The sequence below is a fragment of the Orcinus orca genome, chromosome 13, assembly GCF_937001465.1.
Source record: "Orcinus orca chromosome 13, mOrcOrc1.1, whole genome shotgun sequence".
Classification (NCBI taxonomy): domain Eukaryota; kingdom Metazoa; phylum Chordata; class Mammalia; order Artiodactyla; family Delphinidae; genus Orcinus; species Orcinus orca.
This window is the reverse complement of record NC_064571.1, coordinates 33293155-33316451: the sequence shown is the minus strand read 5'-3', so window position 1 is coordinate 33316451 and position 23297 is coordinate 33293155. Positions and strand designations below refer to the sequence as shown.

Genomic DNA, 23297 nt, shown 5'->3' with positions numbered 1-23297 from the left:
GTTTGTCCCGAGCTTATGGAGCTGTGAATGTTGAAGCATGGGGCTATACAAAAGCCTGGCATGATTAGAAAGATGGAAAGTTTCAGTGTGTGACAGCAGCACAGGACTAATCCAGTTATGGGCCAACCAAACGTGTGCATCAGACTTCATATTTTATAGCTTTTTTCCTCCTAGAGCAGGTCTGCCTGAGGACGAGCAGGTCAGAATGGGCCTCACTGTCTGGGTCACGTGCTGCCACTTGTGTTACCCAAACATCAGACAACTGGATGTCTGGGGCCACCACATCTTTTAAAATTTAAACACAACCTCCCCTGATGGGAAACCAGCATCCCTCCTTAATCTCTGAGGTTTCTCCAGGCACCACTGACTCCATTTCTGGCTTCTTCTGTGTTATCTCCTCTCAGGAGATAGATACCATCTGACAAACCAGATCCCTCCATCCCCCAAAGGCACCACGGGCACACAGCCGTCTGCATAGGGAGCGTTACTGAAGGTTTAAAAGTATGAGTGGGTTACAGCACAGTGCAGCCAATTAACAACTTCCGACAGACTGTGAAAAAGCCCCTTCATTCCACTCCTGGACGGTTCTCCTGGCCGTCTCGGGGGATGGGGGTGGGGGCAGGGCAGGGGCTGGTAGTTTTCTGGAGCTCAGTTCCACTCTTCTGCTGACCGCCCACAAACCCCTGATTCCTACGGCTTTGCTAACACAAAGCAATTCAGCTCATCCAGTCTGTCCTCCATTTATCATACTGGTGGTTTTTCCCCTCCCTGCGACATCCTTAAAGGGCAGTTTGAGGGGGACTTCCGCCAAAGCCCTTATACTTGATTAGAGGTAGAAATTCACCTCAGGTGCTGCCAATTCTGTTAGTGGAATTGCTGGGGACTATGATTTTACTCCATCAATTTTTGGCCAAATGAAAAAAACACATCAAAGATTCCCTTCTCTTCTGAAGATTGCAAAACCCTCCCGTCTCTAGAATGTGTAAACAGAGCCATGGTAACTGCAGGGAAATTCTGACTCTCCCTTTGGTCAAACCCTGGGCCTCTGTGTTGTCTTTTGCTGTTGTTGTTTGAGTTTGGCAGGCAAGCTCGGGTCAGGGGATTAAAGGCAGGCTTGGTGTATCAGGAACGCGTTGAGCGGTCTGCAGTCTCGGCATTTCCCGTGTGGGACGTGGGCCCTGCACATGCGCAGAAGGCCGGCCCAGCCTGGGTACCCAGGCACCGCGGAGAAGTAGAGCCCCCGGGGCGGGAAGAGATGAGCGGGAGGGCGCTCCGTGTGCAAATATAGGGGGAATCCCGGACGAGGCATCAGCAAGCCAGATCGGAACTTCTCTTCGTTTTTCCGGATCTGACTATCCTCTTCTGTGCAATGAAATGGCTCAATTAGATGGTCTGTAATGTTTGTGCTCCTGTCATTTAAGAAATTAGGAGACTCATAAGACCTTTTCAGCCCCCTAATGAATAAGAGCAGCTGTATTCTTGGAGTTTCTTACATTCTTGGTGGTATGTTCCGTTTAGGGTGACTTAATTTCAGTTAAGTCCTTTGAACAAGGCACTAGACCAGGCATGCCCAGGCTTTTTGAAGCCATGTTTCATGTATGACACACAGACACACTCTGGTGGTAAAGTTTAACCATATAAAGTTCCTGGTTGACATCATCATCAGAAGCTTTCCGAAATTATATCATAAGGTAAAGTACTGCGAGCTATAGTATTTCCCTGCTTGGGTCTTTTTTTTTTTTTTTTTTTTTTTTTGCTTTTGCTTGTTTTTATTTATTATTTTGCCATGTTTTATAGTCAGAAGTGTTCAAAATTAGCAGCTACAAGGGTTGAGAAGTAGAAAACTAGCATTTATTTGAAAGCATCAAATGGTTGGAAAAGCAAAACAAAAAAGGGCAAAACCTTGAATTTTGTCAACACTGAGAAACAGTCAAACGAGAGTGTGGCTGCCTGGGCTCAAATCCATCCCCACCGCATTCCAGCTGGTGACTCAGTCACTTAGCCTCTCTATTCCTTCTCTGTAAAATGGGTGTAATAGCACCAACTACCTCAGTGGCTATTTGTGAGCTAACTGGTTTATTTCATTTTATTTTTCATCTCTGGAAACCAAATTTTATTAGAAATACGAAAACGGGATAAAACCTTTGAGACAATTTCTTGTCTGTTGGGCCTTTTCTTCCCAGGTCCCTTAATTATCAGATCTCTATTGTAAGGGATCCAAATACATCTTAAGAGCTTTGTCTTACCCATTAAATTTATCTGACCACATGTAGGTTTGAAAGATTAAAGATGAGCTAACTGGTTTAATATTGATACACGTCAAGTGCCCAGAAGAGTGACCGGCACATACACGGTCAAGGGTACATAAATCCAGCTGTGGTTATCGTGAATTCAATACTTGCAAATACTGAGCACCTACTGTACACCAGGCTCTGTGCAAGATTTAAAATATAAGGGTCAACAGAATCCACTGTGCCTTCAGGGCACACAGTCCCACGTCCAAGAAGGACATATACGTTGAAGAGAGAGAGAGACACAGAGAGGGACTGACCCATTCTGCTCACCTGCCAGAATGTTGCAGGTCCTCTGGTCAGCGGTGATCACTATGTATTCATACTGTTTTTGAATTTTTAAAAAGAAGCCTGCCTATTGCAAGCACAGCAGGTCACCCTGGGAGTCTTAATGTGTTATGTGTTACTGTTTTGCTTTGTCACCTCTGGCTCTGATCTCTCTTCTGCCGACCCGTGCTTTATACCCTGCCCCATGCATGGGATGCCCCTTTCCATACAGTGACGGCCCCACATGGGACTCTACTGCCTCCACAGATGCCTCCAACACAAGTCTGTAGGAGGCCCACTTGTTCTGAGCTCATCCTGCTGCTTTGCTGACCCCTTTTTTAGCTTCCTTTCCCTACCCAGGAGGGAAATTACACACCACCTTATAGCCCATCCAGGACCGTAGATGGTGAGTTTTTCTCCCCACAACAGGAATAATCACAGTGCCAAGATGAGGAACAGTTTTGCTGATTATCCTTCCCTTTTCCATCCATAAACTTACAACCTCCTTCATTTTGAAAAAAATATAATCAGTGCTAGCTTCCTGTCTCTGAGCTAAGTTGCAGGCACTGAGTTTACTGCTTTATTTGAATCATCTCATTTAGTTTATTTGTAAATTCAGCAGATGATTCTTGGGCATCTACCACGTACTAGATGCTGTTCTAAAAGCTGAGAAGAGAATAGTAAATACGACAAATAACCAGAAGTTTCCTTGGAACTTACATCCCGGTGTGCAGAGACAGACAATAAATAAATAGCAAGCCATGGTAAGAGCTAAAAATAAAAATAAAACAGATTGATGGGACGAAGAGAGTGGGACTACTTGAGAAGGATGTCCAGGGAAGGCCTCTCTGTGGAGTGATAAGAAGGATGCAACCATGAAAAGACCAGGGGAAAAGCCATTCCTGGACAAGGGACTGTGCACAGTCCCCGAGACAGGAATGCACGCAGAATATTTGAGGGCCAGAGAGAAGGGGAGCGTGGTAAGGAAGAAGGCTGGAGAGGTGAGCAAAGGCCAGAGCTCGCAGGGCAGAGTCGGGGTTTGGAATTTATTCTGCTGCTTTGTGGAGCACGGATCGTAGGTAAGAGGGCAGCAGGAAGGTCAGTTAGGAGACTACCTCAGTATCTAGGAGAAAGCTTATGGGGCCTTGAGACCAAGGTGGTGGAGGTGGTGATGGAGGTACAGTTGGAGAAGTCACACATTTGGAATCTTTTAGAAGTAGGGTCAACAAAGCTCGCTGGGAAATTGAGATGGGGTGGGAGAGGGGCAGTGGGGGAGAGAGAATTCAAGAGTGACTCCTAGGCAGGGGGGAAGACTGTGGGAGGAGCAGGTCTGAAGTGGGGAAATCAGGACTTCTTTTTGATTCGGTATTGCTTTGTTTTGTTTTAACCTCTTTAGTGGAGTATAATTGCTTTACAATGGTGTGTTAGTTTCTGCTGTATAACATAGTGAATCAACTGTACGTATACGTATATCCCCATATCTCCTCCCTCTTGCGTCTCCCTCCCACCCTCCCTATCCCACCCCTCCAGGTGGTCACAAAGCACCGAGCTGATCTCCCTGTGCTATGCGGCTGCTTCCCACTAGCTATCTATTTTACGTTTGGTAGTGTATATGTGTCCATGCCACTCTCTCGCTTTGTCCCAGCTTACCCTTCCCCCTCCCCATATCCTCAAGTCCATTCTCTAGTAGGTCTGTGTCTTTATCCCTATCTTACCCCTAGGTTCTTCATGACATTTTTTTTTCTTAAATTCCATATATATGTGTTAGCATACGGTATTTGTCTTTCTCTTTCTGACTTACTTCACTCTGTATGACAGACTCTAGGTCTATCCACCTCTTTACAAATAGCTCAATTTCGTTTCTTTTTATGGCTGAGTAATATTCCATTGTATATATGTGCCACAACCTAAGTGTTCAACATCAGATGAATGGATAAAGAAGATGTGGCACATATATACAATGTTTCACGTTTAGTAGTGTGTATATGTCAGTGCTACTCTCTCACTTTGTCCCAGCTTCCCCTCCCCACTCCCCGTGTCCTGAAGTCCATTGTCTATGTCTGGGATGCGGTATGGTTGAGATGTTGATTAGTCCCCCAGGAGGAGATGTCCGTGTCAACAGAGTTCAGAGTAGTCAGGGATGAAGATGTAAATTGACAGGTCATTAACATGTAGATGGGATTAGATGAGATACCCTATCAAGGAGTAGAGATGCAGAAGAGAACAGGTCCCAAGAATACACCACAGTCTAACCACGTCGTGCTGCTCTTTATTCCCACTTTACAGGTAAGAAAAATAAGCTTAGGTAGGTTAAGTGATTTCCCAGGGCCCCAGGAAGCGGTAGCACTGGGATTTAACCCAGGCCGTCTACCCCTATCCGCTTTGCGACAGTGGACACATACATACAGCAATGGTGCTTTGCCTCCTTCATGTGTCACAATCTCTCTGCAGGAAGAAGATGACGATGGTCTGCCTAAGAAAAAGTGGCCTACGGTAGATGCCTCTTATTATGGTGGGCGAGGAGTTGGAGGCATTAAAAGGATGGAGGTAAGAGGACAGCTTCATGTACTCCTATCTATGTGCTGACTACTCAGGGACGGAAAACCAAAAACAAATTGGTGAAAACTCACACCTGAGGTCTAATGAGGATGTGAACTGTGAGGCATCAGATGGAGAGATGGCGGGTACAGCCTTTTACCTGTGCACTCCTGTATCTTGCCCACTGTGAGTCAGAGCGATTCGCGCATTGGCTCAACCCCACCCACAGTGGTTTCTTCTCTCACTGGAATAAAATCCAAAGTTCTCGCCTGGGCCCACAATGCCTTTGCACGTACTGTCCCCACAGCCTGGACAGTTCCTCCCCCAAATATCCATGCCCCTCGCTGCCTTTCTCTGCTCCTTTAGCCCTCCCCCTTTCCCTTTTTCCATACACCGCTCTTCCCTGACCCTCAAAACCCAAAGGAAATGAGGACTGGGTAGCACATCATACAGTTATTTGTGATTCTCGTTCTCCAGAGCCGTCAGATTTTATTTTTGTCCTTTGGGTTTTTTTGTATGTTATTTATTATAGGTTCGTTGGGGAGAAAAGGGCTCCACAGAAGAAGGTGCTAAGTTGGAGAAGGCAAAGAATGCAAGAGTCAAGATGCCAGAGCAGGAGTACGAATTCCCAGAACCCCGAAATCTCAACAACAACATGCGCAGGCCCTCGTCCCCCCGGAAGTGGTATTCTCCGATCAAGGTGTGCCTCTTTCTACTCAAAAACCCATCCTCAAAAACCCATCCTCACTCCTCCTAAAACACTTACATAGTAAGAATCAGAATCTTTTGGTATGATAAAATATCAAACCAAAATCCAGCTTATCACAAAGAAACAAATTTCTAAAATCATGGACTTGAAAGTATAAGTGTGTACTTTCTCAACTTCCACAATATCAAGGTGAGAGCTGGGCTTTTTTAATGGAAGTAGAGTTGATGTACAATGTTTTATTAGTTTCAGGTGTACAGTACAGTGATTCAGTTTCATGTATATATATATATACTCTTTTTCAGATTCTTTTCCATTATACGTTGTTACAAAATATTGAGTGTAGTTCCCTGTGCTATACAGTAGGTTCTTGTTGGTTATCTATTTTATATATAGTAGTTTGTATCTGTTAATCTAAAACTCCTAATTTATCCCTCCCTGCCTCCTTTCCCATTTGGTAACCATAAGTTTGTTTTCTATGTCTGTGAGTCTGTTTCTGTTTTATAAATAAGCTCATTTGTATAATATTTTTAGATTCAACATATAAGTGATAGCATATGGCATTTGTCTTTCTCTGTCTGACTTCACTTAGTATGACAATCTCTAAGTCCATCCATGTTGCTGCAAATGCTATTATTTCATTCTTTTTTACAGCTGGGTAATATTCCATTGTATATATATACCACATCTTCTTTATCCATTCATCTGTTGATGGACATTTAGGTTGCTTCCATGTCTTGGCTATTGTAAATAGTGCTGCTATGAACATTGGGGTGCATGTTATGTTTTTGTCTTTTCTGGATATACGCCCAGGAATGGGAGCTGGGCTTTTTTAAGTCACCATGGCAAAGTGGTGGAATGAGAGTGGGCTAGGAGAAAGTGACTTGGGCAGTAACCCCAGAGGATCATTATAAATTACAGTAACATCTGGTAACTTCACTGGTAGGAAATTCCACAGTCTAACAACAATGGCAGGATTCTCCTTAATGCCTAATCTCTGTTCCTCTTGCCATAACATAAGCCCATCTCCCTTTATTCAAGCCAGGTGCTGGTGTATCAGGACACGCTAGTGGACTGTGTTGGCCATAGATCTGATACTCACTCTTCCTGGCTGTGAGCAAAATGCCTTATTTCTCCAGCATCTCTCTTCCCCCCACCCCGCCCCTCACAGCTCCAGAGCTCAACTAAAACCCTCTTTGACTTATTGGAAAATTTAAGTCATAGGAGGCAGTTAATACTTCCTAAAGTCCTCTTTTCTCTTCCTCTTGGGTGCAGGTATCTTTGAATTCATGTGATTCATCCAACACCCTTGCTCTGTGGTCTTGCCCATAAGCATCTACACTAAGCCAGTTATCAGAGAGCACTAGGAAATCGTAGCTAAAAAGACTGACATAATCTGTCCCCATTCCCTCGTTTCCTGCCATGGAAAACTGAGATGGTAGAGTCCTTGCTCTGCCCAGGTCTGGAACCCAAGGCTCCATCTCAGGTCTACGGCCCCTAGTTCTGTGCTGCAGACAGAACTATGCCAAGTCCAAGGACTCAGCGAAAGATTCAATATAAGAACCAGCTCTCATCACCACCCCATACATACACACACACACACACACACACACACACACACACACACACACAGCTTTACCCTTCTTCCAGTGACAACAAAAATAACACTCATCATTCGCTGAGATATTTGCTAATTTTAGAGCAGACTTTCTGCCATGAAATCAAAAGCAATAACCATTTTAAACAGTGGAGGGAAACTTTCTTAGTAGTGGTCTCTGCTCCGCAGACCTACCTCACGCTCAGACTAATCGCGGTGCATTTCCATTTCGGTTTGACGTGTTTAACGTGGTGAGATTCTTTAGATAAGCCACCCCTCCCCCCAGGGCAATGGGTTGAACTCTGGAAAAATGTAGGCAAAATGTGGCTTGCTTAACTAACAGCTGTTTGCTTCTAATTATTTTCTAATGTGGAACATGCAGTGGCGTGCATACATGTGCAGACAGGAAGGAGCCAAGTAGAATCTCAGAGACGAAGACGAAAGGGGATTTTCTATTGTGTTGTTTTCAGGAATCTGTACCTCGTGACTAATACAACATATTTGGTAAGAGCCGGGTTTTCATCTCTGTAATCTTGGACGTTGAGAGAACATTCATTCTATTTGAAGAATTCAATTTCTGCTTGAGAGCATGTTATTCATCTGTTAACTAGTGGTTTAGGACTGAGTTTTACGAAATAAATGAGGATATGGACAACTAGATTTAGAAATCTCAAAACACCCCCAACACACACTTGCAATTAGATCCAGTTCAATTGAGTATTTGTTGTGCACCTACTCTGTGCCAGGTACTGCTGGCTATTGAGCATATAGAGGGTCTCAAACTTGGCTGAGAATCAGAATCACCTGGAAGAGCTTTAAAAATACAAATTCCCAGGCCTGACATCTCAAACCTAATGATTCAGTCTCACGATAGGCTTTCAAAGGCTCTCTGGCCTTCACAACCTGCCCACTTTTTCTCATCAGGTGAAACTCCATTTTTCCCCAACGCCTCCCTTTTCAAATTTCTCATCCAAACTCCCTGAGACCCCTCTGTTGCCCTTGCCCCAGTTATTGCTCCCTCCACAGCCCCTGCTCTTCAGCCTTGGTCATTGTGTGTGTGTGTGTGTGTGTGTGTGTGTGTGTGTGTGTGTGCGCGCGCGTATTATGTGTGTTTGTGTTGTGTGTGTGTGCGTGTTGTGTGTGTTTGTGTGTCTGTGTCTCTGTGTGTATGTGTGTGTCTGTGTGTGTGTGTCTGTGTTCTGTGTGTGTGTGTGCGTTATGTGTGTGTGTGTGTCTGTGTGTGTGTCTGTGTTCTGTGTCTGTGTGTGTTATGTGTGTGTGTCTGTGTGTGTGTTTGTGTGTCTGTGTGTGTGTCTGTGTCTGTGTGTGTGTTTGTGTGTCTGTGTGTGTGTCTGTGTGTCTGTGTGTGTGTGTCTGTGTGTTATGTGTGTGTCTGTGTGTGTGTCTGTGTGTGTCTGTGTGTGTCTGTGTTTGTGTTCTGTCTGTGTGTGTCTGTGTGTGTCTGTGTTTGTGTTCTGTCTGTGTGTGTCTGTGTGTGTCTGTGTTATGTGTGTTTGTGTCTGTGTGTCTGTGTGTGTGTGTGTGTCTGTGTGCGTGTTATGTGTGTGTGTGTCTGTGTGTGTCTGTGTCTGTGTGCATGTTATGTGTGTGTCTGTGTGTGTGTGTCTGTGTGTCTGTGTGTGTGTGTGTGTCTGTGTGTGTGTCTGTGTCTGTGTGTCTGTGTGTGTGTCTGTGTGTCTGTGTGTGTATGTGTGTGTGTCTGTCTGTATGTGTGTGTGTGTGTCTGTGTCTGTGTGTCTGTCTGTCTGTGTGTGTGTGTGTGTGTCTGTGTATATGTCCGTGTATGTGTGTGTGTGTCTGTGTCTGTGTGTCTGTGTGTTTCTGTGTGTGTGTCTGTGTGCGTGTTATGTGTGTGTGTCTGTGTGTTTCCGTGTGTGTGTGTGCGTGTTATGTGTGTGTGTCTGTGTGTATGTGTGTCTGTGTGCGTGTTATGTGTGCGTGTTATGTGTGTGTGTGTCTGTGTGTGTGTGTGTCTGTGTCTGTGTGTGTCTGTGTCTGTGTGTGTGTCTGTGTCTGTGTGTCTGTGTGTGTGTCTGTGTGTCTGTGTGTGTGTCTGTGTATGTGTGTCTGTGTGTGTCTGTGTGTGTGTCTGTGTCTGTGTGTGTCTGTGTCTGTGTGTGTGTCTGTGTCTGTGTGTGTGTCTGTGTGTGTGTATGTGTCTGTGTCTGTGTGTGTGTCTGTGTGTGTGCTGGGTCTCAAAGTGTGGTGCCTGGACCAGCAGCATCAGCATCCCCCAGGAACTCGTTAGAAATGAACATTCTCAGGCCCCAACCCAGATCTACCAAACAGGCAGCTTTGGGGGCTGGGCCCAGTGACCTGGGTTTTAGCACGCCCAGCTAATCAGTTGTCACCCGAGGTTCCAGCCAGCCTTCCAGAGGAAGCTCCCTGAGGGCGGGAACTGTGGTGCGTGGCAAAGCGGCCACAATCACGCCTCAGAGATTTGCCGGGAGTCTCAGCCAGGAGACCTTGTTAGTTTTCACACGGGCCTATGGTTCCCACAAACAGAGCTGCTGGATTAATGTTAAGTGGTTGGAAAACTGAGTGTCAAAGAATCACCAGAAAAGCCAGATGGCAAAAACCTGTGACGCTGGTGGGCTTGCTGAGCGTCAGTAGGACTCCCTCGTGAGGACAGGAAGAAGGGTGAATGCCCCTCCTGCTGCTGGGGCAGCTCACACCGAGGCTTACTTAGCACACTCTTGTACCATAGCTCTCCTGTGTAACTGCTCCTGTTTATGAGTCTTCCCTCCACCAGATTTGACCCCCCGGAGGCACCAATTATGCTTAACTCATCTTTGAATCACCCATAAACAGCAGTGTACCTGGCACGGAGTAGGGATTCCACCATCTCTTGTTAAAGAGACACGCGGGACGTAATTATGAAACAACTCCCAGATCATCAAGCCAGCTAGACTTTCTCCTGTGACGCACACAAATCACTTAGGTACTCTCGATCCAAAGAAGGTGACGTTCTTCTTGCCGTATCTTTGAGGAAAGGAGAGCAAAAGAGGTCCTCTTATGTGTATCTGGACAGGTGGGCGAGGGAAGGGCGAGAACAAGGAAGTTGGAGAGTAGAAGCACAGAAAGGAATTCCAAAGTCATAATGTACACTGTTTGTCCAGAAAAAGAACGGACTTGCTACCAGAACTTCAGCCTTCACACTGTTTAACCAGTGCATGGTCCACGATGAGCCACATTCTAGCCACAATGTCTGTACACATTCACTAAGCCTTGGGCAAAACATTCAGCCTCATGCTGTGCTGTAAACTCTGCTTCCCTTTCCTGAACCTCTCACCGGATTTGTCACAGTCCTGGCAGGAAACAGAAGGCACCCTCAGGAGGGTTGAAATCACACAGATCAGGGAAGGTTAAGAGAGTGGGGACTACTCTTCATTGCATAGCAATGGTGAGGCACCCAGGGACTAGCAACAGTGAGAGCTGTTACATCCCTAGGCCTGAAGAGCAAGGAGGCGAGAGGGTGTCACTGGAACCAGTGAAAGCTGCAGCTCCAGAGAAGAGGCCACCCAGAAGAGCTGTGGCCACAGAGAGGGTCAGCCATCTAAATCTGCCCTGTTCCGTGTTTTTATATGGCCCACAAGTTAAGAATGGCTTTTTGTATTTTTCAATGATTATATCAGCACCTACATAATAGCCTGGAGTTTGCCTCTTGACCTACAAAGCCTAAGATATTTACCCTTTGGCCCTGTACAGAAAATGTTTGCAGACCCCGGCCCTATAAGAATGCAGTCACCCATTCCTCCACGCATGTTATGCGTGTTGAGTCATTTAATCCTCACAACAACACTGTGAGGTACGATCTCCATTTTACAGATGAAGAAACTGAAGCATAGAGAGGTGTCAGTCACTCGCCCGAGGACACACAAATGGCAGCTCGAATTCAAATCAGGCAATCCGACTTGAGTCTAGGGATTTCCCTGGCAGTCCAGTGGTTAGGACTCCATGCTTCCACTTCAGGGGGCACGGGTTCGACTCCTGGTCAGAGAACTAAGATCCTGCAAGTGGCAGGGCATGGCCAATAAACAGATAAATAAATAAATAAATAAATAAGATTGCAGCCACCAATGAAGGCAGGGAAGAAAGAAAAGAAAAGAAAGAAAGAAAGAAAGAAAGAAAGAAAGAAAGAAAGAAAGAAAGGGAAAGAAAGAAAGAAAGAAAGAAAGAGAGAGAGGGAAGGAGGGAAGGAAGGAAGGAAGGAAGGAAGGAAGAATTTTTAAAAAGAATGCAGCCACCAACGAAGGCAGGGCTCAGGGAGGGAGCAGAAAGAACAAGTGCCGACCTGCCCCTCATCTTGCCCTCTTACCTCCTTCTTTTCTAAATTGAAGTTTAGCTGATTTACAATGTTGTGTCCGTTTCTGCTGTACAGCAAAGTGATTCTATTATGCATATATATATTCTTTTTCCGATTCTTTTCCCTTATAGGTTATTACAGAATATTGAGGATAGTTCCCTGTGCTGTACAGTAGATCCTTGTTGGTTATCTATTTTATATATAGTAGTGTGTATCTGTTAATCCCAAACTATGAATTTATCCCTGCCCCCCTCCACCTTTCCCCTTTGGTAACCATAACTTCGTTGTCTATGTTTGTGGGTCTGTTTCTGTTTTGTAAATAAGTTCATCTGTATCATTTTTTTTTTAGATTCCACATATAAGCGATATCTTATGATATCTGTCTTTCTCTGGCTGATTTCGCTTAGTATGATAATCTCTAGGTCCATCCATGTTGCTGCAAATGGCATTATTTCATTCTTTCTCATGGCTGAGGAAGATTCCATGGTATATATGTACCACGTCTTTATCCATTCATCTGTCAACTCTCGTCTCCCTCTGATGCCACCTGTTGGCCACACCAAAGGGAAGCTAGATGATGCCATCTGTAGAGGTCAGGCTTCCAAGGCATGGAGCAAGGAAGGCAGAGAAACACAGAGAGTGGATAGCGGCAGGCAGCTCATGGAGGATAACCTGCCCCACTATAAACAGGGAGAATACCTCCATCCAGTGCAAAACTTTCAGGAGGTACTGGGAAGAGTCCTGGTTCCCCAATGAAGGTGGTCAGAATCATATACACCTTTAAACGGGTTGCATTTGACTCGCTTTTTCGTGCATTTCAGGAAACAGATTTGAGGAGCAGAGAAGCAGGGAAGCACATTGCCTAAGCACATCGCGCAGGAACTCACTGAGAGAAAGAGTCCGCAACGGGCTGCTCCCCGCCGTCGCCCAGGCTAATTTAAGGCACTGACCACACTGACCACACTTCACCCTTTCCTCATTCCAGGCTCATGATCAAGAAATTTTCCGATATTTGGCCTGACTTTTTCTTTGCTCAGTTTTCACCCCCTGGCTTTACAGCAATCCCGTGCTTCTCGTTAAATTGGGACTGACCGTTTCAGGCGAGTTAAGTAATGCCCAGATGTATGACCACCAGAAAGATTAAAACCAGGACTGTTTTCAGGTTTGGTGGAAGGCTTGCGGCCTTCAGAGAAATGAGTTTTCTCCTTTTCCAGTAGCTCCTCCATGTGACTGGCAATGACAGAAATGACAGCTGAAGGACCAAAGCCAGAACCTGGCTGGCACGGCGGACCGGCCTCTGCTGTTGCAGTGCCGGGGAGCGGGTGGTGTTCTGTTCATTTTCTTTAAGGTGAACCTGTCATCCCTGGCCTTAAGCACCTCAGCCTTGTAATCAAGCGGCATTCAGTGGTGAAACGGTTCTCAATGAAGCTATATGTAGCCTAGTAAGACACACCGAAGCCTTAAATGCTGTCAGATGTGCCGTTGATGGTCAACAGACTTTTTTTGTCCCTCCCCGGCTACTTTTTAGAATGGTTCCAACCATTGTTTAAACAGAGACCAAAAGAAAATAGAGAAAAAAAATTAACCATGTGTGATTGTGTGTATGTATGTGTGTGTGTGTGTGTGTGTGTGTGTGTAAGGAAAGTTTCCAACTTATGCATTAATTTATTTCATTTAAAAGGAAGCATGGGTCACAATATTTACCGTATATTTTAAGGTGTAAAAAAATGTGTTAGTCTCTAACAGTCCTCTAAGTTGAACTACCCTCAAAATTCTCAACCTCTGACTAACTTCCAAACAGCTGAGGCAGACAAAGCAGAAGAGAAGACACAGCTGCTGCCTGGCCCTCCATCACCCCCCAAAAAAAAGAAAGAAAGAAGAAACCCAGCCACAAAGCCCATGCACCCAGATGCTTTGAGTATTGGGCCTCACAGACCTCCCCGGCACAGTCTTCTTGTTTAGGAAGAAACAAAAGCGAGCATTGACATAGAACCTCCAGTTTGCCAGCCTTTGCTGTATGAAAAGTATTGATTGTCTGAGGCTGAGGTAGAGTTTGGGAGCCTGGAATTGGTCCATTTCTCATGTTATAGTCAAAGTGTGTCAATTTCACATGAAAGAAAGATATACGTAAATGTCAGCTAATGCACTCTGGTGGAGGGTTCCCAGGATGGTAGGAAATCTTTGAGCTTCACAGAAGCATTTCTCTTCGGGAGTGAGGACCAGTGTCTTGACATGCACCTTGAAGAGAGACGCATGCATTCAGGACACTCAGATCTGAGAGAAATAGTGGAGTCAACTCAGAGTCTCCCCCCAGGGGCTTCCCTGGTGGCACAGTGGTTGGGAGTCCGCCTGCCAATGCAGGGGACGCGGGTTCGTGCCCCGGTCCGGGAGGATCCCAAATGCCGCAGAGCAGCTGGGCCCGTGAGCCATGGCCGCTGAGCCTGCGCGTCCGGAGCCTGTGCTCCGCGGCGAGAGAGGCCACAGCAGTGAGAGGCCCGCGTACCGCAAAAAAAAAAAAAAAAAAAAAGGCTCCCCCCAGGAGGAGTGGGTAAAGCCCAGGGACTGCTTGGAAGAATCCCCTGAGGCTCTTGTGGCCCTAAAGGGATGTTATTAATAAGCCCAGTAGCTACAGTCTTGAAATGATGGGCTTTTTGCCTCCTCTCAGAAAATTAAACATAGGGGCCTTTGCTGTGCCCTTCTGTTTGACTTTTGAGAGTTATGTTTATCGTCTTCTTGGTTATAAACACTCTTATTCTAAAGCTTACTTCAGCTCTTCTTGCATTAAAAGCTACCTGGCATAGGAGTAGAAAGAGGTATAGGATGGGTAGATTACCAAGATCATTTTCTGTGCCACACAGAATGGGGACTTCGGGTTCATTTGTGGGACATTCCGAGCTCAGAACACTGAGGGTACAACCAGAACTATCTGGTCTCACCTTGGCCAGGACAACTCATGATAGCAGCTCACCTGCATGAAGGGCTAACCTGGGTGAAGCATGTACCACAAGTCGGGCACAGTCCCAAGGGCCTTTCCTGCACTCACTCCTTCATTTCTCACCACCACCCTCAAAATTAGAAACTGCTACTACTCCTCCTGTTTTATAGATGGCAAGATCAAGGCACAGAGAGGTTAGGTAACTTGCCTAAATTCACACTGCTAATAAGATGTCCCTTGGTTTATTTTATTAATAGCAAAGCATCCCTTCCAGCTAGCCATGAAATCTGTTATTAATCAAGTAGTAGAAAGGACTGGGAGCCTGGAGGTAAAAGACCAGTCAGGAAACTATTCTCAGGATGAGTGACAGATGATGAGGGCCTAGGCCAAGGCAGTAGCCGTGGAGACAGTGGGACAGGGCTGGACAGGAAGAGGTGACAGGGGGGCTGTGACAGAGAGAACATTCGAGAGACGTGGTCGAAGCTGGATATGAAGGGGTGGCAGAGGGAGAGGAGGTGAGAATGATTCTCTGGTGTCCGCCTTGTCCGTCTGGATGTCAGTGGTGCCGTGGACCAAGGAGGGGTATGCAAAAAGCGGAGCAGGTTGGGGAAAAATTGTTCAGTATGTGATGTCTGGTTTTTTTATACCTGTGATACGTTTACATTACAACTAAGATTCGGTGGGTATTTGGATCTGGAGCTCAAGAGGGGACTAAGCTGAAGTAAGAATGTGTGAGCCATGGGCAGACAGGTGGAAGTTTGACCCATGGGACCCGGTGAGAGTAGTCAAAGTGAGCATTCAGGGCTTCCCTGGTGGCGCAGTGGTTGCGAGTCCGCCTGCCGATGCAGGGGACGTGGGTTCGTGCCCCGGTCCGGGAAGATCCCACATGCCGCGGAGCGGCTGGGCCCGTGAGCCATGGCCGCTGAGCCTGCGCATCCGGAGCCTGTGCTCTGCAGCGGGAGAGGCCACAGCAGTGAGAGGCCCGTGTACCACAAAAAAAAAAAAAAAAGTGAGCATTCAGCATGGAGGTGAGACTAGAAGAGGGGGGACAGCAAGGGGACACCACCACATCGTGTGTAAGCAGAGGGGAGGAGCAGAAGAGGCTGAAAAGGATCATGAGAGTTATAGGAAGGAGAAGATAAAGCCAAGGGATAGTGAGGAAGGGAGAGGCCCAGAGCCTCTGATCGCTCTAAAGAATCAAGTAAAATGAGGCCACAGGTGGCCAAGGCATTTGGTAGCCGGGATGCTGTGGGCAGCCTTAGCGAAGCAGCTTTGGTGGAGTGTTGGGGTCATCAAACACTGTCACAGAAGCCAGACGGAAAGGGGGGAATGGAGTTGTAGGAGCACCAAATGAAGGACGGGTAGATCCATGCTTGCAAAGTTCAAATTATTGGATTCTTACGTCCGCATTACATTCATTTCCATCTTTCTACAGAGACTCCCAGTTTTTCATTTTAATGACTTTACCCCATCGTTGATAAGACTGAATGAATACTTTCTATGAGACGAGAATCTTACTTCAATATCTAGCTGTAAGGCTTTTAACAAATCTATAGGGTAGACAGTATCATTATCTCTTTTTTTAAAGATGAGTAAGGTAAGGCTTAAGGACATGAAACAGCTTGTCCGAGGCTGCAGCAGAGCTGGTGAGGGGAAGCCTCAGAATACAAACAGTCTGAATCCAGTCGTTTTGTGCTGAAATATCACTCTATGATCTGTTGCCTCCAAGAAACACAGCCCTTTCTCCTGGTGTTACACATCTAGGTGGTTTCTGCCCCTTTGCCCTGCATGGCACTTTAGATTTCTGCTGAGTTAATTAATACACTTCCTCAACAGCTACTTTTTCTTTCAGCCCCATCTCATTGCTCCTCATCTGTCAGGGAGTTGAGTGATCAGTGCACAGAACACTGAGGGTGGGATGATTTACGAAGCCAAATACCCGGAGTTGCCCCAAAAAAAGCGAAAGAAAAAGAAAAAGAGGCATTCTTCCAGGAAATCCACCTGGTTGTATCCTGAAATATAAATGCTTATCCCAAAGAACCTTAAAGGAAAACATTTAGCTGATGCTTGAAATGGTTTAATGCAGAAAACCATGCTGAACCCAGCAGCGGTCCTTCCAGCATTCTAAAGTCATTTCAAAATATTTTTAGAGGTTTTTGTAAATACTTGGCCAAGAGAGATGAGAAACACGACACTTAGAAAGACAAAGTTGAGTCCACAAGAACTCGAGCAACAGAGTTGATAAAGGTTCAAAAGCACATTTTTTGTATCTAAATAAAACCCGCCAGAAAATAATTTCAAAACACCAAGTCTTCGAGGTGTCATTCTTAAATGGACGCTGCCACTACGAATGCTTTGTGGCAAGGAACTTGAAGTTTCTAGACTCTCTCAGCCTTTCAGCATTATCCTTCAAAGACCTCTTCCAGATCAGTGTTTTCAAACACGCCCGACTGAGACCCCAACAGGAAATACATGTTGGCCCAGTATATGCTTATGCGTGCACAAGTGTGCATTCACTTCACACACTCCTCGTACACACACCCATGCATACTTATCCTCACCATTTGCCCTTAACTCAAATATTTTCTTTCCTATTTTCTTTGTTAAAAATTCTGATCCTAATACACAAAATTTTTTCATGAGGGCTTGAAGAGTCGCAATCCACAGTTTAGAAACCCTGTTCTAAAGGATCTGCACAGGCAAGAACCTGCAATTGGTATAATAGAAAGTATACAAGCTTTGCACAGGGAACTATATTCAATATCCTGTGATAAACCATAATGGAAAAGAATATTTAAAAAAAAGAATATATATATATATGTATGTATAACTGAATCACTTTGCTGTACAGTAGAAATTAACACAACGTTGTAAATCAACTACACTTCAATTTAAAAAATAATCAATGCAATTAAAAAATACATTTTAAGAAAGAAAGTTTATGAGCTTTGGAATTAGACAGACATGGAGTGGGGTCCAATCACACCTCTCCAGTTTACACACTGTGTGCCTTTGGGCAAGTTAGTTGATCTCTCTGATTCCCTCTCCATAACCCTTTGGAATTGCTGGGAGAATGAAAGGAGCAGACACATAGAAAAGCACCTCGCCCAGCACTTAGTAGCACTGAATGCATTCATTCGTCCAACAAATATTCACTGAGCACCAGAAGCTGTCCTAAGGGCTGGGCATATAGCAGTTAACGAAACCAGTGGCACCTCTGCTTTCGTGGCGTTCACATTCCAGATGGCAGAGACAGACACTGAGCAAATAGACTACGTCAGGGAGTGATAAGGGCTGTATTGGTTTCATACTGTTGCTATAACAAATTACCACTAACTTAGTGGCTTAAAACCACACAAATTTATTATCTTATAGTTCTGGAGGTCAGAAGCCCAAAATGGGTCACACTGGGCTAAAACCAAGGTGAAGCCAGGGCTTCATTCCTGCTGGAGGCCCTAGAAGAGACTCCATCTCCATGTCTTACCCAGATTCCAGAAGCTGCCCACACTCATTGGCTTATGGCCCCCTCTCCTCCCCAAAGCCAACAACAGTGGGTTGAATCCTTCTCACATGGGATCACATTCACTCTGCTTCTGTCACCCCATCTCCTTCTCTGACTCTGACCCTCCTACCTCCCTCTGTTAAAGACCCATATGGTTAGATTGGGTCCACCCGATGATCCAGAATCATGTCCCCACCTCCAGATCCTTAACTTAATCACATCTGCAGAGCCCTTTTTGCAATGAAAGGGAACATATTCACAGGTTCTAGAGACTAGGATGTCATCCTTGGAGGTGGAGGGGAGCAGATTGTCCTGGTCACCACAAGAGTGATGAAGGGAAATAAGACAAAATAAAGGTGACTTCTGCCCGTTATTAACCAGGGTTAATAATAAGAGCAAAGCTGGGACTTCCCTGGTGGCACAGTGGTTAAGAATCCGCCTGCCAGTGCAGGGGACACGGGTTCGATCCCTGGTCCGAGAAGATCCCACATGCCGTGGAGCAACTAAGCCCGTGCACCACAACTACTGAGCCTGCGGTCTAGAGCCCGCGAGCCACAACTACTGAGCCTACATGCCACAACTACTGAAGCCTGCACCCCTAGAGCCCGTGCTCTGCAACAAGAGAAGCCACCGCAATGAGAAGCCCGTGCACCACAATGAAGAGTAGCCCCCGTTCTTGGCAACTAGAGAAAGCCTGCACGCAGCAACGAAGACCCAACGCAGCCAAAAAATTAAAAGACAGTAATAATAATAAGAGCAAAGCTAAATAAATGTCTCTTTTTTTTTCTGTTAGTGTTTGCAGTGGCAGAAACCAGCCTCTGCTCAGCATGTCTAGGGAACTAGAACGTTAGACTGCCTTTGCCACATACTGTGAGAACTTTAGCACTCGTAGACTCACTCCTTCCAGATTCAACCAATCACCTACAACTCCAAAGGGGGTTGTGATTTGTGGTGATCTGTGATCTTTGGTCATTTGTCTGTCGAGCCTGGGATTCCAGAGCCCATCGTAGGGACAGCCACGGATCTGTGCCCCAGGGGCCTTTCATTGGTCTCACCCTGTCCATGCTTCTATTTAGTCACTTCCTGCTTGAATCTGTCCTCATTGTTTCACTTGTAAACTCTGGACACTAAGTGGGAAGAAAAAACTTTAGTGCAAGTTGAAAAGATTGACTTGCGGTGTGAGGAGTTGCCTGGGAATATGATGAGGGCAAAAGCGGAGAGCCTGAATGAATCCTCCGTGTCTGCAGATCTGGGGCTGCACTGAAGTCGCAGATGCCTCCTGCGCGAGCGTCAGGGTCCTCTGGGATGTGTCTCTCCTCCTCCTCCATTCCTGAGGCCCACATTTGAACTTAGGGACGACAGAGTCACATCCTATGGCAACTGCATTGCCGGTGAAGTGTGGTTCACATGACTTAAGAAGCATGGAAGTTTCTGCCTGTCGGTGCTGGCCCCTGGTCTGGTTTCAGATGTAATCTTGGTGCATTTGTTTTATTTCAGGGAAAACTTGATGCCCTGTGGGTCCTGCTAAGGAAAGGCTACGATCGTGTGTCCGTGATGCGTCCACAGCCAGGAGACACGGTAGGATGCATTAACGGGGTCGCACACATGCGTTCTTTTTGCTCTCTCTCTCTCTCTCTCTCTGACTGTTGAGCCAGAATAACTCCAGATATAGGAATCCAGCTATGATTTCATGTTGTGACAAATCAGACACTACTTTTCAAAACTTGGGTTTTTACAAGACCTTGAGTTTCGACTTGCTTTTTTGAAAAGGCTTTTGACAGAAATAGCTTAGCTTTAATGTCCTAGGACTTGAGCTTCTGAGTTTACAGGTACAGTGTGTGAATAAAGCAGGACTGGCTCTTACTCAGGTAGCTCCAGGGGAGAGGCCTGCTGCTTCTCAGCCACACTGGCCAGTGGTGACAAGCAGGACGCCAGGGCCACAGGATGAAGCGACGGAATAGGGGCCACAGAAAACTCCCCCACCTTCCAGCAGGCACTGGGCCCAGCTGGTCCAGGATCACGGGAGGACCTTCCACCCTGGTGAGGGTTTGCCCTGAAACTGTCAGGGCCAAGCTCAGATGTCTCAGCTAGAAGGAGACAGAAAGGGAGGAGGCATCAGAGGCCTTAGAAACCATCTAGCCAAAGTCCTCATTTTGTAAGTGAGGAAACAGAGGACAAGACAAGCTGAATACTGTGTTCTGTTCAGATAGTAACAATGCTGGAAACAACCTCAGTTCTGCTGTAATCACACCATTGCTATGTCTTCCGGGAAGAGTTAGTCTCTCTTTCATAAAATCTACAGAGCAAAGCTGGGGACCAAATTCTCCCTCAACTACCCGCGACCTGCATCTTGCATCCGCTGCTCTGGGAATCAAGCACATGAACCCCAAAGCAAAATCAAGGTGTCTAATTTGGGGCTCCTTTCAAACCAGGTAGAGGTGGGTTTGAATCTTGCTTCCTTCCTGCCTGGAAAACTCCAGGCCAGTCACTTGATCTCTCTGAACTTCATGTTTATAAAGTAGTTGGTAATACCTACTTCACAGTGTGGCTGGTTGGAGAAGGTAATGTTTGTAAAGCATGTGGCCTAACGTTTGAACACTTGGTAATGCTTAGTCAGGGCAAATATTATTAGGATTATTTACTTTGTGCTTTTCTACTGTCTGTGAGGGGTTGATGCAAAAATTCAAACTATATTGCAATTGATGTGTGTCAGATATACCCACATCTTTACCCTGCCCACTCTGCAACACGGCACAACTAATAAAACACGAGAGCAGAGCCAGTTAGGCAGGCCCCCCTTCCTCTGTACCTGGTGACAGGTGACAATGGGTGGCTTGTGGCTGAGGGGATTTGGTCTAAAGTTTCACAGCCTGTGCAGGCTGCAGCCAATTAGCTATTCCTGCTCCAGTTTGTGGCAGGGACAACAGGCAAGAATGACATTTAAAAAAATCCCAGGGCTTCCCTGGTGGCGCAGTGGTTGGGGGTCCAGCTGCCGATGCAGGGGACACGGGTTCGTGCCCCGGTCCGGGAAGATCCCACATGCCGCGGAGTGGCTGGGCCCGTGAGCCATGGCCGCTGAGCCTGCGCGTCCGGAGCCTGTGCTCCGCAACGGGAGAGGCCACAACAGTGAGAGGCCCGCATACCGGAAAAAAAAAAAAAAAATCCCAGGCCATATAAATGCTGGGCCAGCTTGGCCCTCATGACACATGGAATTTGTATTTTGTCTGTGCACGTCAACGAACACATTGCCATAGCAGATTTGAAAGTACAAACTCTACAGCTAACAGAAATGAGCCTAGGCCATCAACTTTGTACTCAGGGTGGTATTTGGCCTTATAAGTTATACATACGGTTTCTGTGGAAAATTAAGAATTTTTTTTAGCCTGCATGAGACTCATCTAACAGATTACAAAAAAAAAAAAAATAGGATACCCAAACTCGGGTTCAGCAGTACTATTTTTTGTGATAGAACATGCTAGTCCAGTGAACAAGCCCATTCTTCTCAGAGCAACTGAAAATCATCACTCAGATTTGTTAACATTCCACTCTCCGCTGACCAGTTTGGCAGAAACAAATTTCTAAACTGGGTCAAGCAGAGAAGGGAATGTAGGAAAGAGGAAGGATAGAGAGAAATATTATGGTATAGAAGAACCAAAACTGTTTGAGGGCAAAAGGCTGATGGGATAAATCCAACAACAGTGAAATGAAAATGGATGGAATTTCTTCTAGTGAATCACACCTAGATTGAATCTATTATTTACTAATTCTGAATGAAAGTTTGTATTTCACATTTGAAGATGTCTTGTGTGCTTTTGAGAAATACGATCCCTCCTTGAATTTTCATTTTCCAATCACACCAAATAATAGGTGCGAAGGACAGGCGGGCTGAGAATTAGGATACATTTGACTGTATTCTCAGCAGTGTTGCAAGTTGATTGTTCAGCCTACTTTTAAATGGGCTTTCTGTATAGAAATCCTGCTAAAATGTTTAAGACACATGCGAGAATAGTTGCAGAGAACTGTGTCCTTGTAGTCATGGTGATGGCCACAGACATCTAGACGTACACATGGAGTTACACAAGAAAGGTCACAGATTAGATAGGAACAGAAATTCACAGCTTCCTCATGGCAACTCAGGAAAGAATTCCAGGAGTAGAGAAGACTATACTGTAGCTTATTATTACATGCTTACTCTGTATTATTTTGCATAATCTTAGGAGACTCGCTACAGACCTGACTTCCTTGCACGGGGATGGCTCTGTAAGAATTCTTCAGCACTGATTTATGGGGCTGACCACATTTTCCATAAACTCAAAATGACTGCATCCAGGCATGTGCTCGTGAACACGAGTCACAGGTTCTGAATTTTTCCTTTAAAACAAAAACAAAACCAAACATCACCTAATTACATTCTCGTTCTGATTTGTTTCAAACGTGTTGACCTCACAGGAACCTGGCAATTCTTCCTTCTCAGTTCCTGTCTGCTCCTGCTTCCCCCAGTGAACCCACCCCAGCCCTGGAGAGGCAGACTCTCACCGGTAGAGCCTCTGAGGCTGCTGGAAAAGCTGAGAGCTTCCAGCCTCCACCGCAGAGCAGAGGGCTCCAGGAGGCCTGAGCCCAGAGCCACATCCTTCCCTGGAATTGGTGCCCACCTCCTGGGAGCTGTCCAAGCCCAGGGTCAGGGAAAACATGAATGGGATGACAGCAGGAGACATGAATGCTTTCTGTCCACCACCACCCATCTTCCTCTTTCTGCCTGGGGTGGGCTCACAGTCCTGTTGTTTGTTGGAGCCCACCAAGAGATCCTGAGCAAACATAAAAAAGAAAGTACCAGAAGAAACCACTTAAAAAGCAAACCAGCAACACATCCGATCCTAAAATTTAAAGACTTCACTAAGCATATGGTATCCTTTGCTTAAACCAGCCCCCGGCTTCCAGTATATAGCCACCGTTGTGCTCTTTCTAAAACACGGATCTCAGTGTAACATCCCAAGGCTTCAGACTGGCCAAGACTAGGAAGGAGACCCAAATCCTTAGCTTGATTTAGAAAGGCTTCCCTTATCATTTCATCTGCTACTACCTCCAGGTTCCCCCGTCACTCCAAATAGCTTTCCAGCCACCTAGAATTGCTCAC

At 45.9% G+C, this 23297-nt stretch overlaps 1 protein-coding gene across 1 annotated transcript in view; it reads left to right on the top strand.

The window, feature by feature from the left end:
• ANTXR1 (ANTXR cell adhesion molecule 1) overlaps window positions 1-23297 on the top strand; it is a 244980-nt gene that overhangs the window by 169961 nt on the left and 51722 nt on the right. The window contains 3 exon segments of the mRNA XM_004277021.3: window positions 5010-5105; window positions 5629-5796; window positions 19661-19741. Coding sequence (XP_004277069.1) covers window positions 5010-5105; window positions 5629-5796; window positions 19661-19741 — 345 coding nt within the window.